This window comes from Pholis gunnellus (genome assembly GCF_910591455.1).
Source record: "Pholis gunnellus genome assembly, chromosome: 6".
Taxonomy (NCBI): domain Eukaryota; kingdom Metazoa; phylum Chordata; class Actinopteri; order Perciformes; family Pholidae; genus Pholis; species Pholis gunnellus.
The window spans coordinates 3,642,247-3,654,859 of NC_136532.1; the positions used below are offsets into that span (position 1 = coordinate 3,642,247).

General features: G+C 44.4%; 2 protein-coding genes across 2 annotated transcripts; one reads left to right on the top strand and one right to left on the bottom strand.

Annotated features, from left to right (window-relative positions):
• The first annotated feature begins 1,102 nt into the window (after nucleotides 1–1,102).
• On the top strand, nucleotides 1,103–3,584 carry LOC306697418 (tubulin beta-1 chain). Its single transcript, XM_079161313.1, has 4 exons — nucleotides 1,103–1,213; nucleotides 1,991–2,099; nucleotides 2,197–2,307; nucleotides 2,403–3,584. Exons 1-4 carry the CDS (start codon nucleotides 1,157–1,159, stop codon nucleotides 3,461–3,463), a joined length of 1,338 nt encoding a protein of 445 aa, XP_079017439.1. The 5' UTR covers nucleotides 1,103–1,156; the 3' UTR covers nucleotides 3,464–3,584.
• A 115-nt stretch (nucleotides 3,585–3,699) lies between these two features.
• Nucleotides 3,700–6,165, bottom strand: bcl2l16 (BCL2 like 16). The gene is made up of 3 exons (XM_079161315.1): nucleotides 6,074–6,165; nucleotides 5,391–5,976; nucleotides 3,700–4,268 (listed from the first exon to the last, which is right to left on the bottom strand). Exons 2-3 carry the CDS (start codon nucleotides 5,871–5,873, stop codon nucleotides 4,140–4,142), a joined length of 612 nt encoding a protein of 203 aa, XP_079017441.1. The 5' UTR covers nucleotides 5,874–5,976; nucleotides 6,074–6,165; the 3' UTR covers nucleotides 3,700–4,139.
• Between the last annotated feature and the right edge of the window lie 6,448 nt (nucleotides 6,166–12,613).

The following is a 12,613-nucleotide window of genomic DNA, read 5'->3' on the forward strand; positions in this document are numbered from 1 at the left end:
ATTAAGAATCAACCAGGGATCTGCAAGATGCTTTGTCGGAGCTGCAGCCTATAAAGGGGAGTCTGACAGGTTAAAAGACTGCATTGAGACGGGAGGAGAGCTCCTCTGGTCTATAGAGGTGTGGTGTAATGCACATCCAGAGTAACATAATACTTCTTTCTTGAATCGGTGCATCAAATCTGTCTACTGCATTGGCACGTCATTATCACACAAGATCAATGCCATTATATCTATCAGGGCACCGCAGGGCTCTTTTTGTGTGCCTGCCTTGGAAATCGTCTTAAAGTCATCGGGCTACTGTTCATTGTGTTCAATGTTCCTCAGTGTGTCTATGATCTTCTTGACTTTGACATATCTCCACAGAAATGTGTAACCGTCTCTGTAAAAATATTACTGCCTGGGGGATTCAATCATGTACAATCAAGGCCAAGAAGGCAGCCCTTCATTCCAAACAAACTGCACATCACCTCATTACCACAAATCCAGGCAGAGAAAGGTGAACTAACAGGTGAAATGAGCTGCTGTTGTGCTTAGCTAGAATGAAAAACTGTAGACTCCTAGGCCTTAGAGCCACATGACAGAAAATCATGGTTGTAGTCACGCCAGTCACGTCCAGCTGTGTTGCGACAGTTTCCGTGAGCGAAACTTCTGCTGTACTGGACCATTGTGTTCACTTAGTCAGCCACGTGGACTGTGGCTAACTAGCAGTCAGATCATAGTAATGCTACTGTTTTAGAATTGATCAAATCGAAATAAGTTCCGTTTATTGGCAGAAGTAAATGTTTTACTCTCTTCCTCAGACGCCACCGTCAGGCTGTGAATCGCAGAATAAAATCTGTCGTCAGTGCCGCATTTCTCTTCCGCCATCATGAGGGAAGTAGGCCTAACGTCTACAGATTAGACGTTAGTCACACGTTCCAGATGAATGTGATTGACAGGCAGATTAGACCAATTGTGGACAAGTATTTCACTATTTGATTGGTTTAAATGTGTGTCTGTAAATGACGCTTGCGCAAACCAGCCAATACACATTCGAGTTGAGACGTAAAGGGCGGGTCTTGCGTTACTATAAAAAGGAGAGTCGAGCCGTTCAGAACACATAAAGAAAGGCAAAGTCGTTCATTGAGAGAGCCGAACTCTACCTCCGGAAAGCAAAATGAGGGAAATTGTACATCTTCAAGCCGGCCAGTGCGGAAACCAGATTGGTGCAAAGGTTAGTAAAACCGTTTGAGTTAAAAATTGAGTAGTTTTATTTAAAAACTCCCATGTTCCTTGTTCTTGGAGCCCCTGCTTTGTGTTTATCGCGTCCCAGAAACCACACCCTGGGAATATCGAAGTGTCCTACTCGTAAGAATTGCCGTTGAAAGTTAATTTTATACCAATTTTACGTTGGGTCTTCTTTAGGGCCGTAATTTGTCGAAGTATATACTAATAAAAACAACTTAAACTAATTTTGCCATTTCTAAATAATGTTCCATTATGCCGTCTTTAGTAGCAAATACTTAAACTGTCTAGCTACATTCAGATAATACTAACGTGATTTACGTAGACAAATTAACGTTGGCATAAAATCACAACTTTTCGCTCGGCAAAAGGAATCTACTGCAGTGCGAAAAAAGGAAGTGAGCTTTTCCGATGAAAAGAGAACAGCATTGAATCGTAATGTTTTATTACAATAAAGGTATAATTGTGTATACTAAACGTCGTGTCCCACCCTTTGTTCAACGATGCTTTAGTAACGGTTACCGGTTCATTGAGTTCTTCTTGGCGACGCCGTTTGAACGGCGCCCGGCTGTTGCCTGAAGTAGGCGGTCTTGGCGGTTAGTGACGTAGTAGACATCTTCAAATTCATAACTATTGAGTCGCAGCCAATAGGGGGCCAGGCCTCGCGCGCTGAAGCCAGCACGGCGGGAAATGCCGCTTTAACTTAAAATGGCTGTACGTCAGTGACGTGTTAACGGCTTACAGAGGTTTGCATTCTTTGTTACAGTTTTGGGAGGTGATCAGCGACGAGCACGGCATTGACCCAACTGGAACATACCATGGTGACAGTGACCTGCAGCTGGACAGGATCAACGTCTACTACAATGAAGCATCGGGTATGTTTTAAAGCTGCCCTCATTTTGAATAGCATTATCTAGAGATATATTTATTATATAATTTTTTTTTTTCTCACCTCTGATTGCTTGTTTTAAGGTGGTAAATATGTGCCCCGTGCTGTGCTGGTTGATCTGGAGCCAGGAACCATGGACTCCGTGAGGTCTGGACCGTTCGGCCAGGTCTTTAGACCAGACAACTTTGTGTTCGGTAATTCTTTTAATTTGTCTTAAAAGTTCAGATGCTAATTATGATGCACCCAGAGTGTTTGGTGCTTAACATTTTTTTGTATTCCTCTCTTACAGGCCAGAGTGGTGCTGGCAACAACTGGGCAAAGGGTCACTACACGGAGGGTGCAGAGCTGGTGGACTCTGTCCTTGATGTGGTGAGGAAGGAGGCAGAGAGCTGTGACTGCCTTCAGGGCTTCCAGCTCACGCACTCCTTGGGCGGCGGTACAGGATCTGGTATGGGCACCCTGCTCATCAGCAAGATCCGCGAAGAGTACCCCGACCGCATCATGAACACCTTCAGTGTTGTGCCTTCCCCCAAAGTATCAGACACAGTTGTTGAGCCCTACAACGCAACATTATCAGTTCACCAGCTCGTAGAAAACACAGACGAGACCTATTGCATCGACAATGAGGCCCTGTATGACATCTGTTTCCGTACCCTCAAACTTACAACCCCCTCATATGGAGACCTCAACCACCTGGTCTCTGCCACCATGAGCGGCGTCACCACCTGCCTCCGGTTCCCTGGGCAGCTCAACGCTGACCTGCGAAAGCTCGCTGTCAACATGGTGCCATTCCCCCGCCTGCACTTCTTCATGCCAGGCTTTGCTCCCCTCACAAGCCGAGGTAGCCAGCAGTACAGGTCCCTCACTGTGCCAGAGCTCACCCAGCAGATGTTCGACGCCAAGAACATGATGGCTGCCTGCGATCCACGTCACGGCCGCTACCTGACAGTGGCTGCCATCTTCCGTGGCCGGATGTCCATGAAGGAGGTTGATGAGCAGATGCTGAATGTGCAGAACAAGAACAGCAGCTACTTCGTTGAATGGATCCCCAACAACGTCAAGACCGCAGTCTGTGACATTCCTCCCCGCGGCCTCAAGATGGCCGCCACCTTCATCGGCAACAGCACGGCCATCCAGGAGCTGTTCAAGCGCATCTCTGAGCAGTTCACAGCCATGTTCAGGCGCAAAGCTTTCCTCCACTGGTACACCGGCGAGGGCATGGATGAGATGGAGTTCACCGAGGCAGAGAGCAACATGAACGACCTGGTGTCTGAATACCAGCAGTACCAGGACGCCACTGCTGAGGAGGAGGGAGAGTTTGATGAGGAGGGTGAGGAGGAGCTGGCCTAAATGTATCGCTCTTCCAAAGCTCTGCTGTCGGAACATTACATTTCACTGCAATGATCTGACTTGTTCTTTTCAGTGTTCTGTCTGCTATCAATGTTAATAAAAGTTCTTCTGCTTATTTGAACTCTGTGCCTTCCTGGTTAATGACTTAGTATATGATGATGGTAGTTGAGGGTTTGTCTTAGCAGATGCACCACATAGTGTAGCTCTTTTTAATTTGTCATACAACAAATGCAGGTGAGTGAATGAATCATTTGACCCATATACATCAGCTTGGCATATCAATGAGAAACTGTTGTATTCTAAATGTTCGTGCTGTGGAAGTAAACCTGGCCTAATGATTAGTGGATTATTTCACACATGCAGTACATTCCAGTCTGCTCTGTAATCTGAACTGACGTCATGTGTATCTACAGTCCTGAACAGATTAGTTCATAACGCCAGATCAAAGTTCATACTTCAGCATGTCCCTTAAAAATGCTCTGTTGACCAGCGGCCACCACAGGTTTATACATGAACACATTAAGTATGCTGTCAATGTGAATTATACAGATTTTAATCTGTCCTTCACTGATACATTTCTACAGAATTAAGATGCACTGTAAAATACCTCTGCAGACATTTTCATTTGTCAAAGCTCTGAGGTGTTCTGATTGTGGCCCCTGGGTGGCAGTGTTGGCTAAACCATTCTTTTCCACAGACAGTAGGTGAGGATGCTTATGGCCAAAGCCAGCAGTGTCCAACTGCACACCTTCTTCACCTGGCTTTCCAAGCCCTGCTTCTCTCCAAAGCGTGACACAAAACCACTCTGTCAAAAACAAATGAGACGATTAGATGACACATTTCAGCATAATGGCGTGTTCAAAGGCTACACCAGTAGATTTTGGGGAGGTTGGTTCCTCAATACAGCTAGGGAGAGTTCTCATATGCTTTAGGGAAGAAAAAAGAAGCTGTTGGTCCAAAAATAAGGGTTTGGTTTGAATTGATTTTGAAGTTATAATTCTGTGTGTGGAAACCAATTTAGCATAATTTCTTTTCTCTTTTTGTGAAAAATATAAAGTTTGTTAGTATTCTTTGAAAATATTGGTCACTTTAGATACAACTTGTGTTGCACAAATGCTCAAAGTTCACTGAGTTAGATTATGGTCTTTTGAATATGTGTGTGACATTCTGAAAGGGGAAGCTATCTCATAGTCTAATTCTGCATCAGCATGCATTGTCCCTGATGGATACTCAGGGGGTCAAAAGTAATCCAGCTCTGGCAACGTTACAAACCGCTAATGTCCAAATTTGGGGGGATCTGACCAGAACAAACCTGCTCTAACCGCTGATCCTGAGGGGACTGTGAACAAATATGGAAAGAGGAATTGTTTCTGTGTAATCCTGAACTTCACAAACTGGATTTGTCAAAATGAACAGAGCAGAAATGGTGTTTAAGGAAGCACGAGGAAGTGAATTTACTAGTCAGGAGAAGTACACACAGCCTGTGAAAACAGTTGTATCATGTCCTTTGACACTGTAGTGGAGTTTTGCCAATTCTGATCAAATGTCTTCAGTGAGAGTTTCCTCTGCTTGGCATGCAGACAACAAACAGCAGATGGTCTGCTTTACAACTAGGGCCATGGGGAGCACAAAGAAGTGGGCTTTCACCACCAGGCTCTGATGAAAGATGCTACCAGGTTGCACTATGGGAAGTGTAGGAGACAAAAAGGACATAATCTGTCTCTCACGTGCCTCTGATATGTTTGGCACTGGAACCTAAATCTCTGCCCCCTTAAGAGAACTGGGTTTCGCTGTTTGACCTGATGGAGCAAGGTTGCAGGGGTTTCGGTTACTTACCTAAAAATCTATAAAGTAAAATAATGGTTGCACATGGTTAGGTTCTGTGGGTGCTATATGAAGTCAGGAGAATCAGCGTGTTGTATCTCACCCATCCTCCCTTGTCTCGTATCTCAGGGCAGATGACGCTCTCCACATAGGCCCCCACGCGGTCCTTCAGCTGTGGCAGGACCACCACCATGTCCCTCTCATGGCAATGCAGAGCCATCTGGCCAGCTAGCACATACACCGATAACACCGCGCTCCAGGCCAGGTCCCTGCGCCGCCCCCCGGGGACGGGGGCGAAGAAGTGCTCGTCCAGGATGCTCACGAGCGTGGGGCAGGCCGTGTCCTCCGTCACATCCTGGAAGACACGCGGCCAGCGCCTGAAGAAGATGGGGAAGCGGGTGAGGAGCTCGTCTCCGGCATGGCGCAGGGCTGCGGTGCAGGCTGTAGGGGCGGAACCCATGGAGCCATCGGCCCCCCCCGAGGTTACATAGTCTATGTAGTCATGGGCCATCAGAAAAGCCTCTCTCACCAGCAGGTCAGGACTGTTCAGGCCCAGTCTGGCCCCCGGCTCCTCCGACTGACACATGGTCGCTTCAATAGCCACCGAGATGGATTGTCAGTAGGACACAGACAACAGCACCATTGCCAAGCAGCATAACCATTCAGCCTTTCACGCCGGTGTGGGGATGCTGTAAATGTGAAATAAAAACAAATAAATCACAGCGTAGAGAAGAGGGGAATAAACATGGATACTGCAATGAGGAAAATCAATTATTCATAACTCACCTTGTCCTCAACATACACCGGTAAAAAGAAGGTGAAAGAGTGTTGAGGTCCAGAGAAGTGTGTCTGTACGTGTTGCAGTCAGAGTGCTCACCCAGTCCCCGGGCTAAATATAGAGCCTGGTTGGAAACTGACACTGATCTTCAACCTCGTATGCACAATCATGGCCGCCCTGATACACAGCCCCATTCCAGCACAAGAGGAAGGGGCTGAAGAGCACAGAGGAGAGACAGGTTAGCTTCATTACACTCCAAAGTGTATGATGTTGATCTGTTACAGCGTTCTGTGAGGTATTAACATCATGTACATGAAGAATGCACAGGAATATGACTGTGATTCTTCCCCACACTGACATCTTTTCTGTTTCGTTTAATTCATCGTGTTTGTCTTTTCAGCATTCAGCTGACGCCGCACTTCTAATCTGATCTTGCAATTGTGAGCTGGAAACCAAAATGATCATTTTGCTGACACAGCACCCGATGAGCTTATTCTCTGGAATAATTTCACTGGGAGTCTTTTAAAAGAACGTGGGATATAAATGAGGTTTTAAAGGATCAGCCCACCTGTACTAAGCACATTCTCAGAAATGTTTTGGTTTTATTTGTCCTGCTAGAGATGTCTGTTTCCGTTTTTGCTGGAACTTCTTTCTAACAAAGAAATAATCTCAATGTTTTTTTTTTATTTAAGGGCTGTAGTCACTGTGAACATTGTGTGCAACTCTCTTCTCTTCCGTAACTACCACCTCTATTTATACTAGTGGAAATGATCATACAGACACTTTACAGCAATATGAATCATAGAATAATAAGACAATATTCAAAGAAAGAAACATTAGGGGACCAAGTCAACAGAGTAATTACAACTTCGTTGCGCACAGGACATAAAGCTTTGCGTGCTTTCCCTGGTAATGACAGTTTGGGGAGCCCAACCCCGAGAGAGGGCAACAATAACTGGTAACCAGGTCAGGGTTCTTTACTGTTAGCTATTGGCAGGAATGTCACACTGTCATGACGTATATCGCGCTCCAGACAACTCGGAAGTGGAACATTTCTGACCTACTGGGAAATGGAAAGCAACTCAAAATCTGAGTTGTGAACTCGAGGAAAATCCATCTGCCCCGTCACACAGCAAAGGATGCTCCAAGTCTGTGCCTTTTCTACTTACACTGGACTTCCCTTCAATCCTGTTATAGTACATTTTCAAATAAAATATCATTTTTCAATGCTGTGTGTGCCACAAACAAGATCCCCTTCGCCTCCGTTGTATTTATGTGGAGGCAGGAATCTAGAGACAAACTTAAACTATCTGGATGAAAACACCTGAAGTGAAAACAAATATATGTTCTTTTTCTTATTTGGGTGAACCGATCCTTTAAAAGTGCTGCCAGACTTGTCTTTCACCACAAGGGAGCAGTAATGTATTACTGGAGACACACTACCTCTGTGTGTGTGTGTGTGTGTGTGTGTGTGTGTGTGTGTGTGTGTGTGTGTGTGTGTGTGTGTGTGTGTGTGTGGAATCTGGATTTGAACTCATAACCACTTGTTTACAATGAACCACATGCTCATCATAATCGTACCTCTGTAAACTGAGACATATATGATGTAGATGCAAACATGAGGAACCGTTGTAATTACAGTCGAGTAAATATATTCAAACTGTGGATGCTGACTGTGAGAACTGTGCCATGGACTAACACTTAAGCGCACACTGTCCTTTAAGTGTTTTACTCTCCTTTTATGAAATGGCTTTATGCGTCACATAGGGATCAATCAGCTGCTCTGCGTATGGCTGGTTTATGTACGTTGTTAATATATTGATTTATAGCGGCGCGAAGACATGATCAAGTGGTACCATTAGCAGCTCTGTGTTCTCTGGCCATCTGGTGCAGCATACATTGTGAATGTGCATGGGAGGGAAGATAAGGCTATCCATCCAGAAAGATCCCTCCCCACCCATCCCTGCACACACTCACACACACACACATTCACCTTTCCATGTACTATCAGTGTGTGTGTGTGTGTGTGTGTGTGTGTGTGTGTGTGTGTGTGTGTGTAAAATGGCGACCTACTTGTGTGTCATTGCTGAGCCATGGAGCAGGGGAAGTGACATGTTGATGGAGGCTCGTATCAGGCCTCTCACATGTTCATGTGGCAACATCTGCAAGGGGGGGGGGGGGGGACTTCCTGCCTCCTGCAGAGAGCTTCTCGATGTGGAGATGGTTGCATTGCAGAGCAAGGTGCATGAATAATAGGAAACGTGATGTAATGCATGGTTGCCACTACACTCCATGGAGCATTTTCATGATTTCACTTTGAACAATGTGGCACCAAACTTTAAAACTAGCTTCAAATATAAGAAAGTTTCAAATTTTAAACCTCTCGTTGAACTTCCGTTGAGTTTTTAACTAAACTCCAATTTGAAATGTGTCCCAGTAATTAACTTTAAACTTTAAACTTACCATTGAGGAGGTTGAACTTTTGAAATGGATTGAGCAACAGTGTGAAGTTCCTTGAAGAAAGTTAATGGACAAACTCATGAAACCAAACAGAGTTGTATGAGGCTGCTGGACTTCTCTCCATATATCTGTTCAGAACAGGATTATTGGGCCAACAGGCAGTCTCCTTTGTCCGTGCTGTGAACGAGCTTTTCTTCCTCTCTGTTCTTTGTCCATCTTGCTTCATTTGGCCAACAAGTTTTTCTAAAAGGAGGACAAATCAGAGCTTCCTTGCCGAGTGCCCCTGATGTTCATGGTCAGAACTAACATGGTGGTGTTTAGCAGGTGCAACGTTTGCGATGTTCATCATGTTCTTAGTTTGGCATGTTAGCATGAGGAGAAATATTCTGTCGTAACCAAAGGATTGGACAAATTGGAATTTTGACCTGATGATTATTTGGGAGACATACATGTGTGTCCCTAATTTAATGACAATCCAGTCAATGGTCGTTAAGGCATTTGAATAAAACCCCAAAATGTCCACCTCGTGGATGCACTAGAGGACAATTCAGGGTAATCTACAAATTCAGTAGCATTAATCATCTGGGAACCATGAACGTCTGCACAAAGCCAACTGAATTAGCTGCTTGTTGTGCCCACGTTGAGCCCCAGCTTCATTATATCTGATCACTGATTAATCATTGAAATGCTTTTAAAAGCAAAAAGGCTCAGTTTTACACTTCTCACTGTGAATATTGAGAATATTGACGCATTTTGTTTTTCTCATATAACTAAACTAAAGAAAAAGCTTTGTGTTTTGGCCGGACAACACCAGCTGTTTGAATGTTTCAACTTGTGGAATTTTGCTTGGCACTGAAAAAACTGACATTGTATTAATAAATGATTCATGGATTAATAAAGTAAGATTAGGCAACAACGAATATAGCTGTATTTCTATTCTGGAATAATGATAGCTTGTCCAAACAACAACTTTACAATTATTTCATTTAGGGTGTTGCCTGACACAAAGAATGAGTTGATAAGGGCCAGACAGGACTGCTGAGGTGTTTTAGTTAGACACCACACACACACACACACACACACACACACACACACACACACACACACACACACACACACACACACACACACACACACACAAGTATCTGCAATAATTGAATCTAAAGCATTACAAACCTCCCTCTCTGCTAATAGAAAAACACAATGCGAATGGAAGAGCCATAGAGGAGTTTTCAACTGGATCAGTGAGATGAGGTGTGCATCACCACAGAGCAAACTCAACTACAGTACAGCACGGTCTTATTCTGCTGAATGGAACAATGCAGTGTGTGTGTGTGAGTGAGTGTGTGTGTGTGTGTGTGTGTGTGTGTGTGTGTGTGTGTGTGTGTGTGTGTGTGTGTGTGTGTGTGTGTGTGTGTGTGTGTGTGTGTGTTATCTTTAAGCAGCATACGAGTATCTCTCGCTCTAAGGAAGTGGCTTATCAACATCTACACAAAAGTTGAAATGCACTTTGAAGTTCCTACCCTTTACAAAAAAAAAGGAGGCTCCAGTAAAAGCTGCAAGGTGACAGAGAAAGGTTGAACAAAGCAGACGGATGAAAACCGACCTCCTACTGCTCCACCCCACCAACGCGCAGTCAAACAATCGCGATCTCCCCGCCTCTTGTTCAGGGCTCCCATCAGCCTCGCAGTGGGAGGTGTGGTCAGAAAGAGCTGGAAATTGCTCTGAATTTGTGGGTAATTGAAAACAGCTACATCCCCCTGTGTGTCCATCTATACCTGCTCTAAAAACCTCCACACCCCTTCTTGTCCGGCGCCCACCTTCTATATCAATACACTTCTAATGGCACCCCTTCCCCACCCTGTCCTCCATCTCCCACTGGACTGAATTGATGCAAACGATTGCGCACTCATTTGCTGTCTGGAGGAGAGGTGACCCACTTGTATGGTTTGCTCGCTGTCTCCTGCCCCACCTTCTCCAAATTGCAGGTATTGATGCCCTGCCATTGTTTCCGCCTGCCCAGGGGGTGGAGTGGTTTGTGGGAAAATTGGGGGACCCCTCAGGTGTTTGATGGCTTTTATTGATTCACACCAGACTCTCCAGCTTTACCCTCTGCTACGGCGTACAAGCTTTTTAGATAGCGCATCTGCAGAGACACCTATTGTTGAGAGGTATTATTCTGTTCTACAGAAGCATACGCACACATTTTCTTCTCATGAATGGCTGATCAATGCAGACGGAAGGAAATGTTGTGTTCTTTCTGCGTCTCAAATTAAAGCTGCTCTACTCAAATGTCTCATTAATTGCAGTCTGTGTTATAATAAGAAATAAACAGCCTCCATCTTTCTTCATAACACAACAATGTTCACAACCATCCAGCAATTACAGGAACATTTTAAAGACACCAAAACCTTCAGACACCTCGACTTCCTTCATTTTGGTTGTGTGCAAAGTAATGTTAAAAATATCATTTAAAAGCTTTCAATATCTTGAGTTCTTGTCATAATCCGTATGTCATATTGCTACAGTTCACCCCAGGCTATGCTACAACTAACCCGACCTATGAGATGAGGTGAATTTACATTTCACACCTTGTGTTTGAGAATAAACTCAATTTCTGCTCGTTACATACATGCAGTCTTTTCAAAATAAACTTCCGTTTACTCAGTTAGGGTTAGACAACAAAACTACTTTGTTAGGTTTTGTCTTAAAATAATTATAGAAGTGCTGTTACTGAAGTAAGTTAAGTGACGAATAAATCAACATTGACTTCTTGAGAAACCGTAGCTTCCCAAACTGACAGCTCATTCAAACAGGGAATTGAGCAGTATAACAGCAGATTGAGGATGACAAGTATGTGCGGATTATCACCTGTTTGATATCACCTGTGTGAAATAGCATTATGTCAAATTGTATAATTTTCTGGTTCTGCATCTGCCCAAAGCAGTTGCCCCACACTTTTTACGCCACTGATTGTAATTCTGCCAGGAAGTCAACTCAGAAATGAAAAATCAGAGCTAAAGAATACGACTAAATTGTCAGTTTGAGACGTACAAAAAAGAGATGTCACTGATCATTTCAGGTTACCTAAAGATTTGATGAGGACTAAAAATTAAAGGTGCAATAAGTAATGTTTTACTTGTTTTTTGCTCAAATTGATCAGGAAGGTGCACACGGTTTGCCACTCACTTCTTTTTTCATCACATTGGTAGCAGAGATTTCAAGCTTTCCTAAAAGCCTTTACATATTACAACACTGATCCAAATCCAAAGACGGGTGTGGTCCAAGTAAGGGGGTAGGAAGTAAGAGGGTAGGAAGTGGGGAATTTGGCATCACGGATGGTGTGATCTCATCGCAAGATGGTCTCTAGTTTTGCTTTTGACTTTAATCAAAAGTGGTGTTTAGAGGGAAATGCTGGCTGGCTTCCGGAGCTTTTTGACATCAGTGCAGGATTTGCTTGTTGAAGTTTCTGAAAAATGCTTCGGTACTGTTGAGGAGAAAGAATCCTGTTTGGATTACGTAGTAATTAGCATTGAATGTTAAACATTTTTAGAGCACCTTTGCATTTAGAAATGAATGCTTTATGTTGTGAAACAATTAGCTTACCACTGGCTGCCGTTGCTAACAATTTGGGTGTGTTGGGCTTAACACCCCCACCCCACCGTCTCAGACTGACATGCTGGACCGTAGCCAAAATTAATAATCTGATTCAGGGAGTTACAACAGCCGTGGGCCATTGTAGGTTCTCGCCATGTGTGGCTGGGACTCCCATGAAAGGACCGGCATGATCTCCCAGGAGCCCCCTTCGCAAAGGAAAGGCTCTTTGGATTTAATTTGTCACTCAGCGCTTTAAACGTCTGGATGAGGAGAAATCACAGTTAAGCCGCCATTTGCCGCTCACGCTCAGAGGAAAGAGACAAAGCATAACAACGCGACGGTGAGAAGAAAGGAGCGCTGGCAGGGTAGGACACCCATGCCTCCGGCCATATCCACTTCTGGAGCCACCTCAGCAGAGGCACAGGAGCATCGCCCACCTTGAGGTCGAGGAGAACAGGTGCAACTGAGCAGATAGAGAGCTCTGTGTCAAC